This window comes from Salmo trutta, chromosome 4 (genome assembly GCF_901001165.1).
Source record: "Salmo trutta chromosome 4, fSalTru1.1, whole genome shotgun sequence".
NCBI classification, from domain to species: Eukaryota; Metazoa; Chordata; class Actinopteri; order Salmoniformes; family Salmonidae; genus Salmo; species Salmo trutta.
This window is the reverse complement of record NC_042960.1, coordinates 53,364,266-53,392,109: the sequence shown is the minus strand read 5'-3', so window position 1 is coordinate 53,392,109 and position 27,844 is coordinate 53,364,266. Positions and strand designations below refer to the sequence as shown.

The following is a 27,844-nucleotide window of genomic DNA, read 5'->3' as shown; positions in this document are numbered from 1 at the left end:
TTGCTCTTTTTATCCATAAAATGAGCTGAGCTGAATGGAGCAAAATGCCTTTTACACTATGCTACCTACTTTATGTTACTTTAAGTGCTCAGAGAAAGTGAATGGAATACATTTCAAGTTGTGACTATAATTACACTGTGTGTGTGTGTGTGTGTGTGTGTGTGTGTGTGTGTGTGTGTGTGTGTGTGTGTGTGTGTGTGTGTGTGTGTGTGTGTGTGTGTGTGTGTGTGTGTGTGTGTGTGTGTCAGTGGCGCCAGCTCAGGCTGAGCACCTCATAAACTTAATCTGTCCGTAGGACTGCCACCTTTTAGAGAGCCCTGTGGGAGGAATTACTCCCCCCTACCATACTTCCCACAACACCTATCCCCTTAGGCAGCAAACAGCAACTCCCTCGTAGACAGTCGACACTGGTACTGTTATTGGAAGCTGGCTCCCTCCCTTTGGCTTGTAAACAGACTTGGCTTGACCTACCTACAACTGGACTGAAAGGTCACCAGAATTCTCACTGGTCATCAGTGAGACAACAGAAAAGTTTAGCATTGAGTCGGACTCTGGGTCCTGTTCCTGGTTCTGTACTATAAGTATATACTAATATAAGGGTGTTTGTTGAAAGAGGTATTTTACCTTATGACCTAATGTTTGATTGAGTAGTTCATCCCCCTTTTCCTATCATAAAGCTGCTGCTGGACAAGAGGGTTGGTCTGAAGAGGTACGAAGTGGATGGAAGGAAGGTCCTCTTCTACTTTGATGAGGTGAGTTAGCCATACCGGTATATCACCTTTGTAATCTGTGGTGTACTGTACTGTGATCAGTTCTAACTGTTTGACATTTTTGCCCTGACTCTGTACTTGTCCCACAACGCAGATATCCAGTCAGTGTATGACATGTGTGGCCTTCCAGGCTGTCAGGGAGTACATAATGGGCAAGACAGCGCCTGTTCCGGTCAAGGTGTACGACTACTACGAACCAGGTATGCCTCTGACGTGATGAATATTTTTAACAGCACCTCACTTTGCGAGCAGGAAAACCCTCCTCCATCTTCACGATGATTAACTGACAGCCTTCTCTCAGAGGAAATTGGAATTCTCTGGTCTGTGGTTTAAAATGCAAGTACAGAGTTGTTTTGTGGAGAGACGTGTCCACTACTCCTACAAAGCTGTGTGTTTCTGTCTCTCTCTCGCTATACAGCATTTGAGGCCACCCGCTTTTACAATGTGAGCGAGAGCAGTCCCCTGGCCCGCAAGCTGTGTGACGGCACCACGTGCAACGAGGTGGAGAGCTCAACCAATCAGTGGATAGGTAAGAGTTACAACACTCTACTGTATGTCCATTAACGGAACTACAACATTCTATTTGTGTTAGTCCCCATTAAGCCCAGCTAATGAAACAGTGAGAGAGAGAGCGAGTGAAGGTGTGACTTGTGTCTGACGGGGCTCCTCTGTAAACCTCCATTTCCTGTCCCTTGACTTTCTAAGAGCGTGTGTGTCGTGCCTAAACTGTTATTGGCACGGGCAGATGTTGGGAAGAGAAGAAACAGAAAAGCAGGCCAACACAGGAATGCCCACTGGCCCTGGTTGTCATCGTGCCGAGCTGAGTGTTTCCGTTTCAGCGACACATGCACATACACACACTCTCATTAGCGGGGACCGATGTTGCTACAACAAATGGCAAAGTTTGCCCCTGTCACCGTGGTGATGGGTGGATGACCCTGTTTGTGTTGATGCTGTGTTTTGCCGGCTTGGCTGAGAGAGAGAGAAGCTGAGGGGCTGGGACCCCCGTGCAGCTGGAACCAAGGCCGTGCCCAGACCCTGGGGAACAGCGCTCATCAACACACACATCCTCTCACACACTCTTTTTTTTCTCTCTCTCGCCTAACACTTTCCCTCCTATGAAAGATGTCATCTCTTTATTTGCCTGACCTATGTTTGGAAAATATGTTTTTGTCCTGTGTATTTTACTATGAAGTAATATTATAATGGTTGAATTCCACTACTTAAGTCACACAATGTTGATACATATTGTTAGAAAAAAGCAAAAGTTCAAGATCCCCAAAGTTGAAAAATATATAATTTCTCCTGTCTGGTGTTTTTCCTTTGACCCAGGCTTTGTCCAGGGGAACCAATGTAACAAGGTGTTTGGCTGTCTGGAGGAGGAGCAGTTTGAGCGTTGCACCTGCTACAGGGACTGTGGCTACGACGGAGAGCTGGTGTGTGGCTCAGACGGACATCTCTACCAGAACCAGTGTCAGATGGAGGTCTTCGCCTGCCGCAATGGGTCCCGCATAGAACAAGTGCCCATGTCCCATTGTCCTCAGAGTAAGACTTCTCTACCAGGGATGGGCTCCATTCCATTTGAAATTCAGTTAATGAGTTGAAAAATCCTCAATGACAGTAATGGCCATTTAATCAATTCATGAGTTTGATGTCAATTCATCCTCTGAATGATTGAAATGAAAGCTGCTACAGCTGTGTCACCACACCCACTGGCTGCTCCTAACACTAGCATGCCAGGCTCTGAACCCCTCCCAGTGTCTCTGCCAGCCAGGCTCTGAACCCCTCCCAGTGTCTCTGCCAGCCAGGCTCTGAACCCCTCCCAGTGTCTCTGCCAGCCAGGCTCTGAACCCCTCCCAGTGTCTCTGCCAGCCAGGCTCTGAACCCCTCCCAGTGTCTCTGCCAGCCAGGCTCTGAACCCCTCCCAGTGTCTCTGCCAGCCAGGCTCTGAACCCCTCCCAGTGTCTCTGCCAGCCAGGCTCTGAACCCCTCCCAGTGTCTCTGCCAGCCAGGCTCTGAACCCCTCCCAGTGTCTCTGCCAGCCAGGCTCTGAACCCCTCCCAGTGTCTCTGCCAGCCAGGCTCTGAACCCCTCCCAGTGTCTCTGCCAGCCAGGCTCTGAACCCCTCCCAGTGTCTCTGCCAGCCAGGCTCTGAACCCCTCCCAGTGTCTCTGCCAGCCAGGCTCTGAACCCCTCCCAGTGTCTCTGCCAGCCAGGCTCACATGTGGCTCTGATTTATCGGTCATTGAAGAGCTAAAAACACGATATAGTTCATAGTCAAACATTACATCCACCGAAAATATGTCTCCAAAATGTTTTGATTATGAGAAACACCCTTTGAGGAATTGAAGAGAGGATGTGCTGTGAAGAGGGTGCAGGGTAGCCCAACATGCACGTGCACATACTCTCTCACACACGCACACACATGCGCACGCACACAAACAAGTAGGAGAAGAAAGAGTGAGGTGTGTGTGTGTGTGTGGCTGTGGTAACAGCTGTTCAGGTGCAGGCTGATTGCTGAATGAAGTTTGTGAGGAGAACTTCTCTCCCCTCTCTGCCCAGCGCTACTATATTACAAGGAACCCCAAATGACAGAGTGCTTTTGTCCAGGCCTTTGAAAACCCTGTCACATTCCTTTCTGACGCACAAACCAACAACAAAGGAGCCTTCTTGTTGTGGAGTGAATTTGGAAAAAGCACATACCAAAACCTGTGTGGGAAAACTAGGCTGCCTCTGCCAAGTTTACAGTAGATTATCAAAGGACCGGATCCTTATTTAGACCTGCCTCTCATTGTTTGTGTATGGCTGGTTAGGAAATAAGCACCCACATTGGAAATACGGGAAAAGATATCATGCTTTTACCATAACCGTACAGTACGTGGTCTGTGTAACGTTGGCTTGTTGTGATTCTGTTGTGTCTATTCACACAGTGGAATCCACCACGGAGGACAGAGAGAACGCAACAGGCGAGGAACCTGAGCAAACTCCTGTGTCTATACACACAGGTAAATATAGTTCATGGTAATACATACACCTCTCTTTTACCCTCTATACCCCCGCTCTTACCCCTATCTTCCCATCTCTCATTGGACGCCAGCTGTTCCCAGCTGCAGGAGTGTGTGTGTGAGGAGTGTGAAGTCTGTGTGTGTGTGTGTGTGTGTGTGTGTGTGTGTGTGTGTGAGTGCCAGTCAAAGGCAAGGGCTGGAGAGTTCACCTCTGAGTGAAGCTGGCGTTGACGTGCAGGCATGTGAGGAGGTTCATGCACTGCTCTGCTCCGTTCCCACTCTGAGACACTGTATACAAGTCTGACAGATGAAGACCAGACCTCTAGTGCCCACTGTAAATATGTCTATCTGCATACATCCATGGATCTGTATTGTATGAGGGATTGGAGTTTACTCCAGCTCAGACTACACACATGCAACGCTCTGAGAACATCCACATACAGACTGCCTCCAATAGTTTGCTATAACCTATACCCACTGTAAGGTCCATCACCATACATCGGCTTCTTCTTGCTTGTCTGGATATATACAAATAAGTATAAAGAGTTTGATCGCAGTTGTAAATGAGAACTAGTTCTCAACTGGCCTACCTGGTTAAATAAAGGTGAAATAAAAAATCTGTGTTGTAGAAGAGTTGGAGGTGTAGATGAAAGAGTCACTGCCCTCCCTTCCCTCCTGTCCTCCATGTCTGATCAGTCTGTCTGCCTGCAGTGTGCTGGTGGCTGTTTGGACTTGCCCCAGCCGTCTGTGGTAGCGTAGAGGAGAGGAGGAAGTAGAGCACTGACGCCTCAGTGGATCACGTCGACAGGCTTCTGTCACATTCTGATAAACAGGAGGATAGGCTTTCCTTAGGGGGGATAGTTTTGCTTGAAGAAGATATTTGTTGCTCCACCACAGGGTTCACTTAGATGTCATGCTTAAATAACTTGTTGTTACACAAATCCCGGTAAGATGTATCACTCTTTATGTTGGTTTGTAGCTGGAGTCGTGGCTGTGGTAGGGTAGGCTCACGTCGATGCGTGTGTACTTCCGTGCGTGTGTGTATTTGATGTGGCCTATACCTGCGCTGACTTGTTCCCTGCCTGCAGCTCACAGTAGCTGTAATGGAGTTCCACAAAGGTCAAAGGTCTCCTCAGTACAAGACTGATGCTTCACAGTGGAAAAGACCTCACCACAGGAATGCCATTAAAACTGGACTGCGGTACACACATACAGAAAACATGTATCATACCAGATTATTACACTTAATGAACAGCTGTGTTATTCTGAGCTAATAAATGTTGTTGAGCTGAGCTCCACTGAGCATTAGGTTAGGTAGATTGTGATGGATGTGATTTTGTGTGCCAAGAATCTGACAGCATTCTCAATAGCTTTAGTAAAAACATTGAGGCTTTGGAATCAGTTTCTCTGTGGACATGTCCCTTAGTGGTGAAATGGCATCAGAGCTGAGGGCATGATTAATTCTACAAAACACACTTGTTTTGATGAAAACAAATGGAGTGTATTGTGTGTATTCATCTGCAATGTATGATTGCCAAAAGGAGCAGTGTGCATGCAGTGCTTTACATGAGGCTGGACATCAGAAGGACATAGTGACCCCTACTGGTCACCTTGTACAATGAACTATGTTGGTAGATACTCTCAGTGGAAACATATTGTTATGCCCCTTGACTTTTCAGCCAATGTTAAGAGTTCTCATAAGAATAATTGTTGTGAACAATTGTCTCATCTTATTTCTAAAGATATTTCTCACCATCCCACCTGCCCTTTTCCTCTCTCGAGTGTCTCTCTGTCCCTCTCACTCACTCTCCATCTCTCTTTCTTGTGCTGTAGGTGAGGAAGAGCAGGGTTCCATGGCTGAGGTGTCCTACTACTCCTATGAGTATGACCCAGAACCCTTCCCTGCAGAGGGAGAGGACCATGTGGAGCTGGAGGCAGGGGAGCAGGGGGGAGAGCAGGAGAGTCCATCAGATATCCAGTTACCCACACTGGACACTAAGGACCCCCCTGAGCGATGGTACAGCCCTCTGACCTCTCTGTCTCTATGCACAACAACACTGAGTTTGAACCACAGGAGGCTGCTGAGGGAAGAATGGCTAATAATAATGTTCAGAACGGTGCTCATGGAATGGCATCAATCACTTGTTTGTTGTATTTGATACTATTCCATTGATTCCGCCCCAATCATTACCACGAGCCCATTCTCCCCAATTAAGTTTCCACCAACCTCCTGTGGTTTGAACCATTAACACTGTGGTAATGTGGATAGGGCTTGAAATGAACTCAACTGTGACTTTGTAACCTCAAACCTGTGTCAGTTTATATCCACTCTAATAACAAAGTGTATTCAGATACCTCTACATCAAAGATAGCATATCTGTACCTATCTATCCGATTGCAATGAAGAACCTTATCAGAGATCTTATTCAGTGTCCTGTTCTCCTCTCCTCCACAGAAACTGCCCCTGACGGCATCACCAGCCAGATCTCCAAATTGTACATTGTTTGTGAATATGTTAGTGAGTGGAGAGAGAAGGAAGAGTGGGGACTGCAGCCTGAAAGGAAGCAAAGTGTGTGTGTGTGTGTGTGTGTGTGTGTGTGTGTGTGTGTGTGTGTGTGTGTGTGTGTGTGTGTGCGCGCGCGCGTGTGTTACTAAGCTACTCCCCCTCTAGCCCTCTTTGTTTTTCTCTCTTGTATAACTCCTATTCACCAGTAGACACCATAGCGTCTTTGATATTTACTGTAGTGCCTTATTGTTTTTCTGTAATCTCTAGATTGAATAATCAAGTATTTATGTTTGTAATTACACCTGAGTTAAAACAAATGTTTTGTTGTTTTTTCTATCTGTGGTATTTATTTGTAGCTAGTGCTTTTGTTTTATTTGTTCCAATGCCGCCCCCTATTGCCTTCTTGTCCTGTCACCTACACCAATGTCTTCATTTAATTCATCAAAAATAACAAGATGATGCACCTATTATTCTTATTCTGAGGAAGCCTTAGCTCAAACACTGAGGTGTACAGTTGATATCTTTATATACTTATTTGGTGTTTAACCTGCTAAAGATCGAGACTGCATTCCTGCAGCCTTAAACTGGAGGATAATATAAGCTCAATTCTTCTAGATATTTTACCAAGCTAGCAATATCTCCACATAATAAGTCATATTTGGGTATAGCTGTCACCTTACTGTTGAACACACAGGGATTTGATTGTACAGTGCATAAGCTATTTTGTTTTGTTAAATTTTGACTCTTGATAGCCTAAAACAAGAATAAAAGTTTGGAACTACGGTACATTTACCACATTTAAACCAGTGTAACCCCACATCCATTTCCAATACAGCTGCTTTTGAAAAAGAATAAACTTTGTATACAATCCATGTCTCTGTTTGCAGTTAACTTTTCATGCTACTGTCTCTCCTCAGGTAGCAGTAACTCTATTCCCTATATGTATAGCCTATATGTTACATAGGAAACGAGGAGCAGACCTGGTGGTTAAGGAGTTGTGTCGGTCCATTTCCTTTGCAACTGTAGTTTAGCCTGAGGAGAATTTCCTGTCATCCTGTAAGCAATGAGCTGTGTTATTGTCAAACACTGTAGCCCTTCAGAATGCCCTCTGTGACTGTGACCCCTGGCATGGCTGTGTGCAGTGGGGTTAACATGTATGTTTGTCCCTGTTAACAACTCACTCAGGTTACCTAAACAGCAGCCAGGAGAGAGTTAGAGCCTGTAAATGTTTAATGTGTGTTTTCGGGCAGACTATGGTTAAGGCACTTGTCAACCTTGTCAGTTACCGTATAGCTTCTGGCAACTTTCAGTGTGTTCTTCTGCTGCTGTTTTAAAATGACCACGTTCCAAACGGCCCATGGATATGTTGTTTCAATGTAGAGGTTATTGAGAGGGCAATGAGTCCTATGATCAAACTACAGGAGTGGTGGTGGACAACTATCAGATAACGTGTCTTATATGCCTTATGATATGCATAGTCTTTCTCGCTTTCAGTGTATTATCATATACTGCACTATGTCAAGAAGGAGAATATTTGTTCACTCCATGGCTTTGCTGGTCTCTGTAAGGGACAGTTCTGATATACAGTGTGAATGGGATCTGTACAGTATGAGTGGAAGATCTGTTGTATGAATGGGGAAGGTACTGTAGGGACAGAGAGAGCGCTCGCTTCGCTGACCGAGCGATGCGGGAGACCTGGTTGCTGAGACTGAATATCCTGGAACGTCTCCCTGGCAACTGCATGCATGGTTGAAGTGTGATATTCTGCCTCCACGCTGCAATGAACAGAGAGTGAAAAGAGAAAGGAGGGAGAGGGGATCTTGGTTTCATGGATTGCTCTGTGGAGATATTGTTACATTAGAGTGAATCCAAGTAATGACATGGTTTCTAAGCACCAGCAGAGTGAGCTCCTCTGGCTGAGCTGCTATTTAACTGGCTGAGATGATGGACTAGTTGGACACAGTTGGTGTGAGATCAAACATTTGGTCCTTTAAAGGGCCCTTCTAACCAAGAGGCTAAATGTTTATGGTATTTATGGGTGTTTGATGGTAGTGGTTCTTATTTTGGAGTGTGTAACTGCGCAGGCTGTTAAGGTATGCATGACTGAATAGGCGAACTCCAAACTGAATTTCACTCAGGATTTGGGAGATGATGGATGGATAAAGGAGGGCCATGCTGCTGAGTAGAGAGCTTGCATCCATCTGACACAGAAGATCACCTCTACCACACGGAGGAGAGAGGAACCTGCTGGCTATGATGCATTGCTGGAGCCTGTTTGTGTCCACATTTACAGTAGTATGCTTCCTACCTGTGTTTTTGTACATACTGTATTGTCAAATTCCCTCTTATTATTGATTGAATTGAGCAGTTTGTGTAATGATTTGGAGGATGTTTTTGTAGGACGACTTGTAGGACCATACATTTATTTGACCATGGGAGAGGAGGTGAAAAAGCGCCCCATCATTGCTGGCAGAGAGAAAGGTGAGCTTCCTGAATGGAACAACCCTTGCGGTACTTATTCAATACAGATAGATCACTCATCTATTCTGAATTGAGTAAATGTAACATGTCTAACTAGTAATTGAATGCATTATCCTGTCAGAGAGGGAACACTGACTGGAGGAGTTGATTATTTCTCAGAGTTTGGACTTGCCAGAACTCGCAGTAGTAACTTTGCTTGTGCAGTGTGCACAGGCATCTGAAAATGTGAATGCTGATGTTATGTCAAATCAAATCAAAATGAAAAACGACATGCGCCGAATACATCTGGTGTAGACTTTACCATGAAATGCTTACTAACGAGCCATTTCCCAACAATGCAGTTAAAAAGTTTTAAAAAAAGGCTAAATAAGGCAATAGTACCACAATAAAATAATGTGAAAGTGTGTGTTTTGTGTGAGTGTATGTTGTGTGTGTGTTGGAGTGTCAGTGTAGTGTGTGTTGGTGGAGTGTCAGTGTAATGTGTTGGTAGAGTGTGCATAGAGCTAGTGCAAGAGAGTTGGTGCAAAAAAATAAAAAACACTTTCCAAAAAAGTAATTTCCCAGGTTGTATCTTAGTGTACTCTCTGTCGCACTTTCTCTGGCTATGAAAGTCAGCTGTTTGGATTACCTAGCATGTCTAATTTTCACCAACCAGATGTAAATATGTTGTTTATATCCTCAGGCACGTCTTTATGAACCTTTACAGCTTATTCATCACTACACCATAATGTATATAATGTAATATGTGTGAAGTAGACCAAATCCTTTCATGCGCACACACAGGTCCTCAACCTATTGTGTAAAATATCTACCCCACAGGGCCAGGACCTGGGCGTTACGCTCTGCCACCAACTATTGGTTTCATCGGCCATGACTTCACCAAGCCAACCAGCCCTGCTTACTCCTTCCACGGCAGAATGAGCAATAACTGTGAGTGCTACAGCAGTCACTGAAGAGCTCCCAAGATGAACATGACACACTACTCTAATGGTCAAGGGAAACTACCTCAACTAGTATTAGTTGATCATGAAAGGGAATATTGAATGTTGTAATGTAACTGTAAAGCCACTGGGGGGAAACAACACCACAAATACCTGTCACAAGAACCCTGTTACTACAGTACAGTATACAACTTATCAGCCAAATGTGACACTGTCCTTAGGATACTGGCAACTTACTACAGTAGGGAAAGGGGGATACCTAGTCAGTTGTACAAATGAATGCATTCAGCTGAAATGTGTCTTCCGTATTTAACCCAACCGATCTGAATCAGAGTGGTGCGGGGGGGGGCTGCCATAATCAACATCCACATCTCCGGGGCCCAGGGAACAGTGGGTTAACTGCCTTGCTCAGGGGCAGAACGACAGATTTTGACCTTGTCAGCTCAGGAATTTGATCCAGCAACCTTTCAGTTACTGGCCCAACGATCTAACCAGTATTGTATGTCAGTTATTTGATAAGTTTCTCTTGTTTGGTTGTGTAGTGTACGGTGTTGACTCCAGTCCTGGGCCTCAGTATCACATTGATGCAAAAATCACCCGTTTCGGTAGGGATGGCAACCCCGCATACTCCATGTTGGGCAGAGTGAGAGGATCATCAAGTAAGTTCCCACCAACTTCAGGTAAATACACTTTCAATTCAGAGCTGGTGTTTTAATGTGCCTATAAAGTTGTATTAAAATATAACCGTTTTTATTTGTCAAATACCAAAAGCTCATTACTAGATGTGAAAATGTTGATTTTCTTAAGAGATGTTAATTACATAAGGACCTTGTTGCGTGTGGCAGTTTGTAAGCCACTTACAGCAGTATGGCAACAAGATACAGCTGGATGTGACAGCTCAAGCCTTGCCTTCTACTGTCAGCTGTTGCAACTGAATTTCATGAACACTCCACAAATATGCATACACTCTAAATTGACAATGAATCTACTGCATTCCACTTATGAATCTTGCTTGTTCACATAAAGCCAAAGCTAAATACAGCTTTCCCACCAGCAGGGCTTTTCCAGACTCCTGGACCTGGGGCATACAGCCCTGAAAATGCTCCTCCATGCAACACCCAGCGCAGACCCCCATCCTACACCATGGGCTCCCGCACTCGCTACCGTACCATCGACTCAGTGCCTGCCCCCAACAAGTACTGTCTCCCTGCTCTCATGGGCCCCCAAGTTCCCACCAAGCCAGCCAGTGCGAGCTATACCATGTCAGGGCACTGCAAATTAGGGGGTCCCTCAGAGGACCTGTCCAAGACCCCAGGCCCTGGTAGATACAACAGTACAGATCCAAGTGTCTACCTGCCCAGGCAACCAGCTTTCTCCATGCTAGGTCGCCATGGCTTTCCCAACGATGCCACTCTGAAGCCTGGCCCTGGAACTCATAATCCTGAGAAGGTGACTGTCCACAAGCCCCGGGCCCCTGCCTTCTCTCTGGGCATCAGACACTCAGAGTTTGTCACCCCACTGGTGGTCAATGTAGCTGACTGAAAAGCACTTCTCACAACTATGTTCCTCTGTCATATGGGACTAGGTTGGATTCATCTGCAAAACAAAGAACTTGAGATGACAATAGAGAACCATTTCTACTGCTGTGCTGGCTTAATATTAAATATTAAGTGAAAGACATTTAGATACAGAACATATACAAACTTCCACACAAAAAGTAAAGAAATATATTTTATTTACGTTCTGTCCAGCAACAACAGTGTTGTTTAGAATTAACAGAAATGTGACTATTCAGTCCAAATGTATACTGTCTGATACAAATATATACACATAGAGGAAAGCAGACAAAAACATTTTCAGAACATGCAAAATTATTTCTTTTGAATACAATATTCCACGTTCAAGAAAGAAAACTCAATTTGACCATTGTTCATTAATACAACATATTGACAAGTAAGTAAACATCAATAAAAGTGTAGCAAGTGTTATTCAAGCTCTGTAAAGTCTAATGAATGAGAAATTCCATATCCATATTGTTGCCATGTACCAATAAAAGCAGAACTGCTTATCATCTGGTTGTGGGGGCTGAGCCTTCCAACACTCGGTCTGCCTCTATCATACCTCCAACATTTTGGGGAGGGAGTTAAAAAAAAACTTAAAGGGTCTATTCTATACACCAAAACACATGGAGAGATGTACATCTTGTTTAGTCATAAAAGACCATACAATTCAACTAAGGTGGCTTTCAGGGACGTGGAAGATGATTTCCACTCAATCCTTTGGAAGTGGTCTTCGGAAAAGCAATATATGCGGCTCTAGAAGTAAAACAAAAAGTAGTTAATTCAGTACTGACTTCAAGCTAGTAGAGATGGCTATTATTTTCAAACATGCAGATGGCATAACAATGGCTTTACATCTGTAGGGATGTGATCAGGACAACATTGAAGATTGGGGAAAAGAGGTCATTGGTTTGTGGCAAAGTCATGTAATAAGCAATACAATATATGGCCTAGAATAGAAAGCTAGCTAGTACATTTAAATTATGTATGAAAGAGGATGTCAGAAAAGCAGCAATTCCTGATGTATCTTTTCATAACCAGTCATGAGAAGACTTGAGACATAAGTAAATACTTTAGAAAAGATGTTGCTTGTATGACACGTCAGTCCTTGGTAACTATATGTTAAGTGAGACTGGATTGCTAACATTCGGTCAATAGCTCACCTGGCTTGTGGATCATGTAGTGGATCCAGCCCTGGCTCTGCTGCACCCCCAGACCCCTCCATTCATCTTCTGTCATCAAGTGAGAGGTGGGCACCAGCTTTGATAACTGTTTCGGGAGCATAACATGCCTGTGTAGGAAAGGGACACTGAATTCACCCAATTAACGTAGCTATCTAGTTAACGTCACTAACTAGAAAGTACTTTACTAGTAGATGTAACGTTAGCTAGCTAGCACCAGTAGGCCAAATAACTTTGAACATGTTGTGGCAACACCAGCTGATAGTATTAGCTTACGCTAGCGGTCGTTAACCAAGTCACATGATACAGTTCGCTAGCCCACTAAACAAATGAATCCTGCAGCCTTCAGTTGCGAGCCAACAAATATAATAACAGTATCAATATTATTTTGCCAAGTACAGTATTATGGCTAAAGCTAACGTTGGCTAGTTAACCAACCATGGGAGTTGGTGCACTTGCTTTCCGTAGCAAAGCAAGTTAACTAACGTTAGCTAGTAAGCAAGCATGTTAACAGTATTACAGTACAGTAGTAGCTAACGTTACAACTTCAACCTAATTTACCTGTACTCAAATGCTTCATCTGTGTACTTGTCAGAGTAGTAAATTTGTTTCTTCGACATATTTAATCGAACAGAAGTATATACCACAATCTTCTGGATAACTTGTCGTATTCTCAGATAGCTGTCCGTTTTGATAAGCGAAAGCTGGCTAGATTTTTATAAACACAACGCAAATTGTCATCTGCAGTGTATCGGCAAATTTGAAAGTCAAACCGTCCCTCTCTTAGCCGGGATTGGTGAAGCCGCGCGTGGGCAAAACAAACTGCATGCGTGGCGCCCCGCCCCCGCCTTCTGACTTTGACAGCTGTACACATGGTGAGTTATTTCTACAATTTTAGCCTTTAGATTTTTCCATTGGTTTGCTCGTCGAGTTAATGTCAATGTCCATTTATCTTGCTTCTTTCGTCCTACAATCATGAATATTTGTTGCCTGAATGCAACACAAAAATAGTATATAGCCCTATTCTAAGTGATTCGTTTTACTGGGGGTGGTCGTGTAATGTAATTATGTGTACGAGCACAAAAGTCCACATCTGTAATTTTAGTCACGTCCGAATCTGCCAGTATTTTTTACATGGCAGGAGAGTAACAATTCCAGCTAGAATAACCTACTGTTTTTTTGGCAAACTCCAACAAGTACCCCTGACTGGAGTGTGCAATTCTGGGCAGGGGTCAATGTGGGCGGGGTCAAACGTTTGACCCCGCCCACTTCCTTGTCCATCTGAGGTTTGACAGTCACACACTGAGTATCATAATCTCTCTGGAACTGGAACATGAATGGTTCCTTGAGGAGAATATTTTCCTCTTCATCCAGGCCATCATACAACCGTAGTTCTTTAAGGGTTGTAATGTGGTCTTCCCCCTCCATCATACAACCGTAGTTCTTTAAGGGTTGGAATGTGGTCTTCCCTGTCCATCATACAACCATAGTTCTTTAAGGGTTGGAATGTGGTCTTCCCTGTCCATCATACAACCATAGTTCTTTAAGGGTTGTAATGCGTCTTCCTCGTCCATCATACAACCGTAGTTCTTTAAGGGTTGTAATGTGGTCTTCCCTGTCCATCATACAACCGTAGTTCTTTAAGGGTTGTAATGTGTCTTCCCTGTCCATCATACAACCGTAGTTCTTTAAGGGTTGTAATGTGGTCTTCCCCCTCCATCATACAACCGTAGTTCTTTAAGGGTTGTAATGTGGTCTTCCCCCTCCATCATACAACCGTAGTTCTTTAAGGGTTGTAATGTGGTCTTCCCCGTCCATCATACAACCGTAGTTCTTTAAGGGTTGTAATGTAGTCTTCCCCGTCCATCATACAACCGTAGTTCTTTAAGGGTTGTAATGCGTCTTCCCCCTCCATCATACAACCGTAGTTCTTTAAGGGTTGTAATGCGGTCTTCCCCCTCCATCATACAACCGTAGTTCTTTAAGGGTTGTAATGTGGTCTTCCCCCTCCATCATACAACCATAGTTCTTTAAGGGTTGTAATGTGGTCTTCCCCCTCCATCATACAACCGTAGTTCTTTAAGGGTTGTAATGTGGTCTTCCCTGTCCATCATACAACCGTAGTTCTTTAAGGGTTGTAATGTGGTCTTCCCTGTCCATCATATAACCGTAGTTCTTTAAGGGTTGTAATGTGGTCTTCCCCCTCCATCATACAACCGTAGTTCTTTAAGGGTTGTAATGTGGTCTTCCCTGTCCATCATATAACCGTAGTTCTTTAAGGGTTGTAATGTGGTCTTCCCCCTCCATCATACAACCGTAGTTCTTTAAGGGTTGTAATGTGGTCTTCCCCCTCCATCATACAACCGTAGTTCTTTAAGGGTTGTAATGCAGTCTTCCCTGTCCATCATACAACCGTAGTTCTTTAAGGGTTGTAATGCGGTCTTCCCCCTCCATCATACAACCGTAGTTCTTTAAGGGTTGTAATGTGGTCTTCCCCGTCCATCATACAACCATAGTTCTTTAAGGGTTGTAATGCAGTCTTCCCCCTCCATCATACAACCGTAGTTCTTTAAGGGTTGTAATGCGGTCTTCCCCCTCCATCATACAACCGTAGTTCTTTAAGGGTTGTAATGTGGTCTTCCCCGTCCATCATACAACCATAGTTCTTTAAGGGTTGTAATGTGGTCTTCCCCTTCCATCATACAACCGTAGTTCTTTAAGGGTTGTAATGTGGTCTTCCCCGTCCATCATACAACCATAGTTCTTTAAGGGTTGTAATGTGGTCTTCCCCCTCCATCATACAACCGTAGTTCTTTAAGGGTTGTAATGTGGTCTTCCCCGTCCATCATACAACCGTAGTTCTTTAAGGGTTGTAATGCGGTCTTCCCCCTCCATCATACAACCGTAGTTCTTTAAGGGTTGTAATGTGGTCTTCCCCGTCCATCATACAACCATAGTTCTTTAAGGGTTGTAATGTGGTCTTCCCCGTCCATCATACAACCGTAGTTCTTTAAGGGTTGTAATGCGTCTTCCCTGTCCATCATACAACCGTAGTTCTTTAAGGGTTGTAATGCGTCTTCCTCGTCCATCATACAACCGTAGTTCTTTAAGGGTTGTAATGTGGTCTTCCCCCTCCATCATACAACCGTAGTTCTTTAAGGGTTGTAATGTGGTCTTCCCTGTCCATCATATAACCGTAGTTCTTTAAGGGTTGTAATGTGGTCTTCCCCCTCCATCATACAACCGTAGTTCTTTAAGGGTTGTAATGTGGTCTTCCCTGTCCATCATATAACCGTAGTTCTTTAAGGGTTGTAATATGGTCTTCCCCGTCCACTTCCCCGTCCATCCCAATTACACTAGGGAGGGAAACAGTGCCTTTAAATGTTTGCACTGGTATAACATGAATATTACAAAGTACATTATGCATGATGACAGTCTCACTTACTTCCATGGTTTATATTTTTATCCATGTAGGTTAGGTTCGATTAAGATTCGCTTTCGTTGATGTTGATACCTTCGACGTTTACCTCAACTTGGGTGACCTTGAAGGAGACGGGAAGGGTTCGGGTTAAATGCATTTGACTCCGCCCACATTGAGCCCGTCCCGCTGTTTGACTCCGCCCACATTGAGCCCGTCCCGCCGTTTGACTCCGCCCACATTGAGCCCAGCCCCGAACTGCACACTGCAGTCAGGAGCTTCTCAACTCCAAGGTCCTCTGACAAAGCTAGTCCCGTGCGAAACGACATCCCTATGTTTTGAGAGCAATGTCTCAGTTTGACAGGTGTTTGAGCAAGAAAACTATAACTGATTCGATAAATTGAACGAAGTGCTACGCATAGCCTATATAGGAAGGGCCTACATGTAACCTATCAACTTTCACAGTGATTGTTTTTATTTATATGTTGTGTGTGTATGAATTGAATATTGCCAAATGCATCAGTAAAAAAATATTGTGCCTATTTAATGTAACCCCTGCTATTACTAGATGTCAAAGCTGCATACAACTGGCATGCATTTTTGTAAATTATAAGTTAACTTTCTCATCCATAGCCTTAAACGCATCTCAAGTGCAAGTGCACTGTTTAGCTCACATCTGAAGGTTAGTGGGCATAGACCTCTACTGCGGATCGCAAAAATATCCTAATGATTATGACCACACTTCCACAATTCAAATATTATGGGCACACTATCAGGGCTGGCCCTGGACGTTCTGCTGCCCTAGGAGAGACAAAAATCTGCGCCCCCTGCCATCCTCTTATTGTAGTGGGCCACCGAAAACTTTCGTTGCCCCTCATCGCTTGGGAAATTCCCCTCATTATCCTGATGTGGCCCAGCCTGCACTAACATATCCTGTAACGATCCATTCATATATTTTGGCCACTCACCGGGATCGTTTATGTTTTTTTGTCTGAGAGTCGGATTTAGCAGCAGCACCACCACTGTCATCTGGGACGGGGAGTGACAAATCTGAGTCTGGGTCCAAGATAGTAGGGTCTTTCCCGGCATTGTTTGGAGGTGTGGCTAGGCCTGGTGTTCTTGTCTCTTGTCCAGCCAGAGAGCTGTCATCATCGGTGGAAGTGCATGGCTCGGACTCCTCCGGTTTGCCCTCTTTGCTGCTAGAATCAGCGAACGGGGGCTTGTTGTTCTGGCGAATGAATGGCCTGTCCATGTAGGCTTGTCATTCTCCACACCAGCTGATGGACATTGCTCCACGTGGATACATTTCACCAGCGAATTTCTTTGGTTTAGAGATTGTGCCTCTTTTCTCATTGTTTATTTTATATTCGCTTCCTGAGTTTTTGTCTCTTAGACATGGTAGCAAATTGTTTCAAATCTCTATAGATTACTTATAGCTAACATGATATCCACCAGTAGTAGCTAGCTAACAGGCTAGGTTAGGCTACTGCTTTAATCACTAATCGTCTTCGTCACACACAAACAGAAAAAAGTACAATAATTTAATTGTGGCAGATTCATTATTATTAATGTTCCACAATTGGATAATCCCATATAAACACACACATCACAATAGCTACCATGGATAGTGGGAGTGAACTGGAAGGAAAAGTAGGAATTGGCTTTGGGGGTGACCAGTGAATATACCTGCTGGAGCGCGTGCTGCGGTTGGGTGCTGCTATGGTGACCAGTGAGCTGAGATAAGGCGGGGCTTTACCTGGCAAAGACTTGTAGATGACCTGGAGCCAGTGGGTTTGGCGACGAGTATGAAGCGAGGGCCAGCGAACGAGAGTGTACAGGTCGCAGTGGTGGGTAGTATATGGGGCGTTGGTGACCAAATGGATGGCACTGTGATAGTCTGCATCCAATTTGTTGAGTGTTAGAGGCTATTTTGTAAATGACATCGCCGAAGTTGAGGATCGGTAGGATAGTCAGTTTTACGAGGGTATGTTTGGCAGCATGAGTGAAGGATGCTTTGTTGCGAAATAGGAAGCCAATTCTAGATTTCATTTTGGATTGGAGATGCTTAATGTGGGTCTGGAAGGAGAGTTTACAGTCTAACCAGACACCTAGGTATTTGTAGTTGTCCACATATTCTAGGTCAGAACCGTCCAGAGTAGTGATGCTGGACGGGCGGGCGGGCTGAGATCGGTTGAAGAGCATGCATTTAGTTTTTCTTGCATTTAAGAGCAGTTGGAGGCCATGGAAGGAGAGTTGTATGGCATTGAAGCTCGTCTGGAGGTTAGTTAGCACAGTGTCCAAAGAAGGGCCAGAAGTATACAGAATGGTGTCGTCTGCATAGAGGTGGATCAGAGAATCACCAGCAGCAAGAGCGACAACATTGATTTATACAGAGAAGAGAGTCGGCCCGAGAATTGAACCCTGTGGCACCCCCATAGAGACTGCCAGAGGTCCGGACAACAGGCCCTCTGATTTAACACACTGAACTCTATCTGAGAAGCAGTCATTTGAGAAACCAAGGCTGTTGAGTCTGCCGATAAGAATGTGGTGATTGACAGAGTCGAAAGCCTTGGCCAGGTCGATGAATACGGCTGCACAGTATTGTCTCTTATCGATGGCAGTTATGATATCGTTTAGGACCTTGAGCGTGGCTGAGGTGCACCCATGGACCAGCTCGGAAGCCAGATTGCATAGCGGAGAAGGTACGATGGGATTCGAAATGGTCGGTGATCTGTTTGTTGACTTGGCTTTCGAAGACCTTAGAAAGGCAGGGTAGGATAGATATAGGTCTATAGCAGTTTGGGTCTAGAGTGTCTCCTCCTTTGAAGAGGGGGATGACCACGCCAGCTTTCCAATCTTTGGGGATCTCAGACGATACGAAAGAGAGGTTGAACAGGCTAGTAATAGGGGTTGCAACATTTTCAGCAGAACATTTTAGAAAGAGAGGGTCCAGATTGTCTAGCCCGGCTGATTTGTAGGGGTCCAGATTTTGCAGCTCTTTCAGAACATCAGCTATCTTGTCACGTACGTCATATGAAGGAGACCATGGCGCAGCATGGGTATCGTTCCACATCTTTATTTATATCTGAAACTATGCAAGACATACAATAAACTATAAACAAAACAACAAACCGTGACGAAGAGGTGCAACATGCACTAACTCAAAATAATCTCCCACAAACACAGGTGGGAAAAACAACTACTTAAATATGATCCCCAATTAGAGACAACGATGGCCAGCTGCCTCTAATTGGGGATCACACAAAAATCCCAACATAGAAAAAAGAAACTAGAACCAAAACAACATAGAAAATTTAAACTAGACAAACCCCCCAGTCACGCCCTGACCTACTCTACCATAGAAAAATGCGAGCTCTCTATGGTCAGGACGTGACATATCTGGATTTGGGTGAAGGAAAAATGGGGGAGGCTTGGCCAAGTTGCTGTGGGGGGTGCAGGGCAGTTGACCGGGGTAGGGGTAGCCAGGTGGAAAGCATGGCCAGCTGTAGAGAAATGCTTATTGAAATTCTCAATTATCGTGGATTTGTCGGTGGTGACAGTGTTTCCTAGCCTCAGTGCAGTGGGCAGCTGGGAGGAGGTGCTCTTATTCTCCATGGACTTTACAGTGTCCAAAACTTTTTTGGAATTAGTACTAGAGGATGCAAATTTCTGTTTGAAAAAGCTAGCCTTAGCTTTCCTAACTGTCTGTAACGGCCGTCGTCAGAATTAGACCAAGGTGCAGCGGAGGATGTGTTCATCTTTAGAATTTTAATTGAAAAAGAGAACACTACAAAAATAAACAAAAGATGACAGCAAAACAGTCCTGTCAGGATACACACTAAACAAAAAACAATCACCCACAAAAACCCAAATGAAAACAAGGCTACTTATGTGTGACTCCCAATCAGCAACAACGAACTACAGCTGTGCCTGATTGGGAGCCACACACGGCCCAAAACAAAGAAATACAAAAACATAGAAAAATGAACATAGAACGCCCACCCAATGTAACACCCTGGCCTAACCAAAATAAAGAACAAAAACCCCTCTCTATGGCCAGGGCGTTACACTGTCTGTGTATATTGATTCCTGACTTCCCTGAAAAGTTGCATATCGCGGGGTCTATTCGATGCTAATGTAGAACGCCACAGGATGTTTTTGTCCTGGTCAAGGGCAGTCAGGTCTGGAGTGAACCAAGGGCTATATCTGTTCCTAGTTCTACATTTTTTGAATGGGGCATGATTTTTTAAGATGGTGAGGAAGGCACTTTTAAAGAATAACCAAGCATCCTCTACTGACGGGATGAGGTCAATATCCTTCCAGGATACCCAGGCCAGGTCAATTAGAAAGGCCTGCTCGCTGAAGAGTTTTAGGGAGCGTTTGACAGTGATGAGGGGTGGTCGTTTGACCGCAGACCCATTACAGATGCAGGCAATGAGGCAGTGATCGCTGAGATCTTGGTTGAAGACAGCAGAGGTGTATTTGGAGTGCAAGTTGGTTAGGATGATATCTATGAGGGTGCCCGTGTTTACGGATTTGGGGTTGTACCTGGTAGGTTCATTGATAATTTGTGTGAGATTGAGGGCATCAAGCTTAGATTGTAGGATGGCCGGGGTGTTAAGCATGTCTCAGTTTAGGCCACCTAGCAGCACGAGCTCTGAAGATAGATGGGGGGCAATCAATTCACATATGGTGTCCAGGGCACAGCTGGGGGCAGAGGGTGGTCTATAGCAAGCGGCAACGATGAAAGACTTGTTTCTGGAAAGGTGGATTTTTAGAAGTAGAAGCTCGAATTGTTTGGGCACAGACCTGGATAGTATGACAGAACTCTGCAGGCTATCTCTGCAGTAGATTGCCACTCCGCCCCCTTTGGCAGTTCCATCTTGTCAGAAAATGTTATAGTTAGGGATGGAAATTTTCTGGGTTTTTGGTGGTCTTCCTAAGCCAGGATTCAGACACGGCTAGGACATCCGGGTTGGCAGAGTGTGCTAAGGCAGTGAATAAAACAAACTTGGGGAGGAGGCTTCTAATGTTAACATGCATGAAACCAAGGCGTTTACGGTTACAGAAGTCAACAAATGAGAGCGCCTGGGGAATGGGAGTGGAGCTAGGCACTGCAGGGCCTGGATTAACCTCTACATCACCAGAGGAACAGAGGAGGAGTAGGATAAGGGTACGGCTAAAGGCTATAAAAACTGGTCGTCTAGTACGTTTGGAACAGAGAGTAAAAGGAGCAGGTTTCTGGGCGTGATAGAATAGATTCAAGGCTTAATGTGCAGCCGAAGGTATGGTAGGATGTGAATACAGTGGAGGTAAACCTAGGCATAGAGTGACAATGAGAGAGATATTGTCTCTAGAAACATAATTTAAACCAGGTGATGTCACCGCATGTGTGGGAGGTGGAACTGAAGGGTTAGCTAAGGCATATTGAGCAGGGCTAGAGGCTCTACAGTGAAATAAGACAATCACTAACCAGAACAGCAATGGACAAGGCATAGTGACATTAGGGAGAGGCGTGCGTAGCCGAGTGATCGTAGGGGTCCAGTGAGTAGTTAAGCTGGCTGGAGACACGGCGAATCAGGCAGCTAGCAGGCCCGGGGCTAGCAAGCTAGCAGAAGGGCCTTAGAGGTACATCGCGACAGAAGAAGTCTGTTGTAGCCTCCTCGTGCAGTTCCGTTGGCAGGTCAGCCGTGATGGATTAGTAGGGTTCCGTGTAGTAAAGGTGATCAGTCCAATTGGCAAAATAGGTATAGTGGGCCAAGAAATTGGTAGATGGACCTATTCAGCTAACAGTCCGATATGCTGTAGACAGCTAGCGGGCCGCGGCTAGCAGGCTAGCTGATGGGTATTCAGGGGACGTCGTGACGGAGGGGCCTGTTGCAATAAGAACCCTCGGGCAGATTACGTCAGTAGTCCAGTCGTGATGGATTAGCAGGGCTTTGTGTAGTAAAAGGGGTCTAGGCCAATTGGCAAAATAGGTATTGTAGCCCAAGGAGTGGCTGATGGACCTCTTCAGCTAGCCGGGAGATGGGCCTAGCATGGGCTAGCTCCAGGCTAATTGGTGCTTGCTTCGGGACAGAGACGTTAGCCAGGAGTAGCAACTCGGATTGCAGCTAGCTAGCTGCGATGATCCAGGTGAAAAGGTTCAGAGCTTGCGGTAGGAATGTGGGGATATGGAGAGAAAATAAGTCCGGAATGCTCTGGTTTGAATCGCGTTGTGCAAACTTGCGAGAGATTTCCGAGTTAGAGGTTAGCTGATGACCGCTAGCAGTGGTTAGCTGACTACTAGCTAGTTAGCTGGCTAGCTTCTGTTGGGGGATACCGGTTCGAAAGTAAAGAAAAATACTTTAGAAAACAGCAGATCCATACCACATTGGGTGAGGCGGGTTGCAGGAGAGTTTATTGAAGTTGAGGTTTAGGAAAAATATAAAAAAGATATCTGAAGAAAAAAGATAAAGGATATATACACGGGACACGGGACAAAGACGTCTGACTGCTACGCCATCTTGGATTCTAGATTCACAATCAACTTTCTCTAGTAATACTAGTGTCACGCCCTGATCTGTTTCACCTGTTCCTGTGATTGTCTCCACCCCCTCCAGGTGTCGCTTATTTTCCCCAGTGTACTTATCCCTGTGTTTCCTGATTCTCTGTGCCAGTTCGTCTTGTATGTTTAGTCAAGTCAACCAGCGTGTTTTTCCCATACTCCTTTTGCTATTCTCCTTTTTCTAGTCCTCCCGGTTTTGACCCTTGCCTGTTTCTGGACTCTTTACCTGCCTGCCTGACCATTCTGCCTGCCTTGACCACGAGCCTGTCTGCCACTCTGTACCTCCTGGACTCTGATCTGGTTTTGACATTTTGCCTGTCCACGACCATTCTCTTGCGTACCCCTTTGGATTATTTAACATGGTAAGACTCCAACCATCTGCCTCCTGTGTCTTGCCTTGTGCCTTGATAACTAGTCCAGTGAATAAGCTCAAAGACCCCTGCCCAGTCAGGCCCTGAGTTTCCTGCCCTGCTAGACCCTCAGCCTCCTGACCTGGGGGACTCTCCGTTTCCTGACCTGGGGTGCCTGCTGTCTCCAGTTGTGGAGGGTCGCCCGCCGCCTGCAATGTTAGACCCTCCGGCCCTCGCACCTGGGGAACCACCCAACCTTGTCTCTGGGGCCCAGCCGGGCCCTGCCTCCAGATCCCTGACGAGCCTCACCCAGGGGTCCCCACCTGTTCCACCATGGGAGCCATTGCATTCAGCAGTGGTGAAAGAGTCACCAACCTCCGCAGTAGCCAGTGATAGGACTAGGTGCTTAAGGACAAAGTCCCCCTTTCAGGCCTTTTCTGATGTGTGGGTTTCCATAAGAAATCCAGGGACTGTTGCAAAAAAAGGCCATGCCTGTGCACGTGACTTTACCCACAGTCTCTCTGATTTCTTTCACCCCTTCCTAGTTGTCTATCACAGCCTCTTGGTTTCAGCCAATCTGTGTGCCCGAATGGACATTTGGACTCTGGTTCCTCCCACTTTAGCTCAGAGTGGTTATCGTCTTTAGCTGATGAAGACGCAAATTTTAGCTAGAGAATGACTTTTCAGTGTTTTTTATAGAAGTGTTTGCGCGTGCATCTGCAATAACCATAAAGATCACTTCTACACGTGTGTGTGTGTGTGTGTGTGTGTGTGTGTGTGTGTGTGTGTGTGTGTGTGTGTGTGCTAATGTCTGGTGGTGAACTAGAGAATAAAACTCTGGATATGGACACATCTGTTCCTGCCGGACCGCTTGTAGTGGGTCAGAACAAGGTAGAGTCAGCTTAAGTCACTAGCGAATGAGGGCATCTTCATCGTTTTTACAAATGGCTTTTACAAAGTGTAATTCACCCAGAAAAATACTACTTGAGTAAAAGTGTAAAAGTATCTGCTTTAAAATGTAGTTATGTACAGTGGTGGAAAAAGTACTCAATTGTCATACTTGAGTAAAAGTAACATGTAAATGCTATATATCAAATTCCTTATATTCAGCAAATCTGACGGCACAGTTTTCTTGTTTTTATTTTATTTAGAAAAAGACGGGCACGCTCCAACACTCAGATATAATTTACAAACGCAGTATTTGAGTTTACTGAGTCCAACAGATCAGAGGCAGTAAGGATGACAAAACGACTTAATTAGTACTTTAAAGTCCTGGACTTCCTGACGGGCCGCCGCCAGGTGGTAAGGGTAGGTAACAACACATCTGCCACGTTGATCCTCAACACAGGGCCCCTTAGGGGTGCTTTAAAGTCCTGGACTTCCTGACGGGCCGCCGCCAGGTGGTAAGGGTAGGTAACAACACATCTGCCACGTTGATCCTCAACACAGGGCCCCTTAGGGGTGCTTTAAAGTCCTGGACTTCCTGACGGGCCGCCGCCAGGTGGTAAGGGTAGGTAACAACACATCTGCCACGTTGATCCTCAACACAGGGGCCCTTAGGGGTGCTTTAAAGTCCTGGACTTCCTGACGGGCCGCCGCCAGGTGGTAAGGGTAGGTAACAACACATCTGCCACGTTGATCCTCAACACAGGGGCCCTTAGGGGTGCTTTAAAGTCCTGGACTTCCTGACGGGCCGCCGCCAGGTGGTAAGGGTAGGTAACAACACATCTGCCACGTTGATCCTCAACACAGGGCCCCTTAGGGGTGCTTTAAAGTCCTGGACTTCCTGACGGGCCGCCGCCAGGTGGTAAGGGTAGGTAACAACACATCTGCCACGTTGATCCTCAACACAGGGCCCCTTAGGGGTGCTTTAAAGTCCTGGACTTCCTGACGGGCCGCCGCCAGGTGGTAAGGGTAGGTAACAACACATCTGCCACGTTGATCCTCAACACAGGGCCCCTTAGGGGTGCTTTAAAGTCCTGGACTTCCTGACGGGCCGCCGCCAGGTGGTAAGGGTAGGTAACAACACATCTGCCACGTTGATCCTCAACACAGGGGCCCTTAGGGGTGCTTTAAAGTCCTGGACTTCCTGACGGGCCGCCGCCAGGTGGTAAGGGTAGGTAACAACACATCTGCCACGTTGATCCTCAACACAGGGGCCCTTAGGGGTGCTTTAAAGTCCTGGACTTCCTGACGGGCCGCCGCCAGGTGGTAAGGGTAGGTAACAACACATCTGCCACGTTGATCCTCAACACAGGGCCCCTTAGGGGTGCTTTAAAGTCCTGGACTTCCTGACGGGCCGCCGCCAGGTGGTAAGGGTAGGTAACAACACATCTGCCACGTTGATCCTCAACACAGGGCCCCTTAGGGGTGCTTTAAAGTCCTGGACTTCCTGACGGGCCGCCGCCAGGTGGTAAGGGTAGGTAACAACACATCTGCCACGTTGATCCTCAACACAGGGGCCCTTAGGGGTGCTTTAAAGTCCTGGACTTCCTGACGGGCCGCCGCCAGGTGGTAAGGGTAGGTAACAACACATCTGCCACGTTGATCCTCAACACAGGGGCCCTTAGGGGTGCTTTAAAGTCCTGGACTTCCTGACGGGCCGCCGCCAGGTGGTAAGGGTAGGTAACAACACATCTGCCACGTTGATCCTCAACACAGGGGCCCTTAGGGGTGCTTTAAAGTCCTGGACTTCCTGACGGGCCGCCGCCAGGTGGTAAGGGTAGGTAACAACACATCTGCCACGTTGATCCTCAACACAGGGGCCCTTAGGGGTGCGTGCATTTTAAGTTTCCTCCCAATATTACACTTTATATACATCACAGAAGACTGAAATATAGCAAAATGAAATGGGGATGGACATACCCTGTTTTGTACAATTGAAATGTTCAGTCTTGCAACTCTTTGGACTAATCATTACACCCCAGATCAGCTAGATGCAGGCAAGAGTGTGCAAGGCAGTATTGAATGTGTCACTGTCTGTCACATTGATTACTCAATTTGTAAGTCGCTCTGTATAAGAGCGTCTGCTAAATGACTTAAATGTAAATGTACTCCAACTTGCCTCTCGACCTGGGAAAATTGAAGTATCATGTAGTAGCCTAAACCTATCGATGTTACATTGAGCTGGGTGAATAGAATATGAACGACAGTCATCCAATATGCTGTAATTGAAATAAGGCCATACTCATAAAAAAACGTCCTTCTAATAGTAAACAGCACCGACCGCCACTGGTCTGAATACTTATGGAAATAAGGTATCTGTTTTTTATTTGTAATAAATTTGCTAAAATTTCTAAAAACCTGTTTTTGCATTGTCATTATGGGGTATTGTGTGTAGATTGAGGAATAAAATAAGGCTGTACCGTAACAAAATGTGGAAAAAGTCAAAGGGTCTGAATACTTTCCGAATGCACTGTATATCTACATTTTTTAAAATGTTTTCTCAATAAGCTTTGTTGTACAATTACAGGTCAAATGCATTGCATTTAAAACAGTCAGCAATAATCTTATGAATTCAGAGCTTGGTAAATTATACCTACCGGTAGGCTGAATATAAGCCTTCCACAACCATAAGAACCACTAATAATTTAATTATTTTATCAAAATAGTTGTACCTGCTTTTTTGTTACAATAGTCACTGATCTGGCTTTCAGGTCAGTCTATAAAAATTCCCTTTTTGTTACATATTTAACCAGAACCATGCATAATGCACATTCACTAATAATGTAGCAGGCATTATAGAAAATGAACACTGGTCTCATAAACAATCTCTCAAGCACAGGCCCACGTGCTAGTGAGTAGCCAGCTAATATATATATTTCAAAATTTAGCCAACTTGTATCTAGGTATAATCACAAGCTCTGAATTCAGCTAACAAGGTAAAACAGTTGAATTGTTATGAACACAACCTTCTGTCCGTCTCCAACTGTTTGAACAGCATGCTAGCCTGTCCACTTTGTTCAGATGTTGAAATCAAGTGGCCTACCAGAATGAGAACAAGTTGCCAATTCCTTATATAACGGTTTTATGCTTATTGCACATTTATAAAACACAGGCTAAACAGCTAGTATAACAATATTTTTTTGGACAAAAATACTGCTAGCGGTATGTGGTACTGTAATGCGCATTTAACAAACTGAGCATTCATCTGTTTTAGTAGTGTCTGCTCTGCTCAAAATTTGAGAAGTTGGATCATAAAGAGGGTATGGGTCGAAAGGTTAACTTCTCCTCTATTACAGTGAAATATTGTGTTTAGTGTGTTTCGGTGTCCATATGACCAATGCTGTTGGCCCAAACCTCAAATGCAAATAGCGGTTAATTAATTGAATTAGTTCAAAATATCGCCCAGCCTTAATATGGAGCCAGGGGTTTACACAGCTAGTGCTCAGCCTGGGCTCCAAAATGCAATTAAAGTGTTCAGCGATTGTGCTAGGGTTTGCCTGCCGCTGTCTAGGCCACGGATTGGCTGACCAGGTCACAAGACACAGGTCAGGAGAGAGTTGCTCCAAGCAACAATGTTTGCCAGAAGCAGATGTGTGAAAGTTGGGTATCTGTAAACAATGGAAAGCCCATCCCCCAGCACCTCTCCTCTCTGTCCCAGAGTTTGTGGGTTAGACCAGGCTGAGAGAAAATGTCCAGGTTTTCTACATTGATTATGTAAGGAATCTGATAACATAAATCACACTCTTCAATACAGTCAACAGTGTGTTTGTTTTGAGTTGATAAATAACACTGTTAAATGTCAAATGTTTGTTGGTCTTACCACATTGTTCCTGTGACATTTGAGAGTTACAGAGTTACAGAGTTACAGAGAGAGAGAGAGAGAGAGAGAGAGAGAGAGCGAGAGAGAGAGAGAGAGAGAGAGAGCTGGATAAACACATATTTTACTGTAATTTTACTTCTGCACTCCATCACTTATGCAATAATATTAACTTGAGACAGAATACATGCACATTGTCTTATTTAGAACTGTAATGTAACAACTGTTTTAAACCTCTGTAAATTGTTTACATCGATTGATTTTCTGACTTCCAGTTGTTTCCACGGGCCCCATGTGTGATAGTTTTCCTTGTGAAATTAGTTA

General features: G+C 45.1%; 3 protein-coding genes across 6 annotated transcripts in view; 2 read left to right on the top strand and 1 right to left on the bottom strand.

The window, feature by feature from the left end:
• The window catches only part of cpamd8 (C3 and PZP like alpha-2-macroglobulin domain containing 8), a 61,328-nt gene extending 54,179 nt beyond the window's left edge, over positions 1–7,149 (top strand). For 2 of the 3 annotated variants that reach the window (XM_029751307.1, XM_029751305.1), the window contains 7 exons: positions 678–752; positions 865–970; positions 1,189–1,299; positions 2,103–2,315; positions 3,701–3,775; positions 5,609–5,792; positions 6,231–7,149. In XM_029751307.1, coding sequence (XP_029607167.1) covers positions 678–752; positions 865–970; positions 1,189–1,299; positions 2,103–2,315; positions 3,701–3,775; positions 5,609–5,792; position 6,231 — 765 coding nt within the window. In that variant the 3' untranslated portion in view covers positions 6,232–7,149. The remainder of the gene's footprint in view (positions 1–677; positions 753–864; positions 971–1,188; positions 1,300–2,102; positions 2,316–3,700; positions 3,776–5,608; positions 5,793–6,230) is intronic. The other variant, XM_029751306.1, reaches the window with a different exon arrangement.
• Positions 7,150–7,832: 683 nt separating this feature from the next.
• cimap1d (CIMAP1 family member D) lies at positions 7,833–11,846 on the top strand. 2 transcript variants are annotated; one of them, XM_029751303.1, is made up of 5 exons: positions 7,833–8,576; positions 8,682–8,762; positions 9,582–9,692; positions 10,246–10,383; positions 10,761–11,846. In XM_029751303.1, the coding sequence occupies exons 2-5, from the start codon at positions 8,714–8,716 to the stop codon at positions 11,243–11,245; spliced, it is 783 nt and encodes a 260-aa protein (XP_029607163.1). In that variant the 5' UTR covers positions 7,833–8,576; positions 8,682–8,713; the 3' UTR covers positions 11,246–11,846. The 2 variants fall into 2 exon arrangements, with proteins under 2 accessions (XP_029607163.1, XP_029607162.1); XM_029751302.1 differs by lacking the exon at positions 7,833–8,576 and having other exon boundaries at positions 8,637–8,762; positions 10,758–11,846.
• Positions 11,422–13,236, bottom strand: cks2 (CDC28 protein kinase regulatory subunit 2). Its single transcript, XM_029751304.1, has 3 exons — positions 13,005–13,236; positions 12,426–12,553; positions 11,422–12,018 (listed from the first exon to the last, which is right to left on the bottom strand). Exons 1-3 carry the CDS (start codon positions 13,061–13,063, stop codon positions 11,975–11,977), a joined length of 231 nt encoding a protein of 76 aa, XP_029607164.1. The 5' UTR covers positions 13,064–13,236; the 3' UTR covers positions 11,422–11,974.
• Between the last annotated feature and the right edge of the window lie 14,608 nt (positions 13,237–27,844).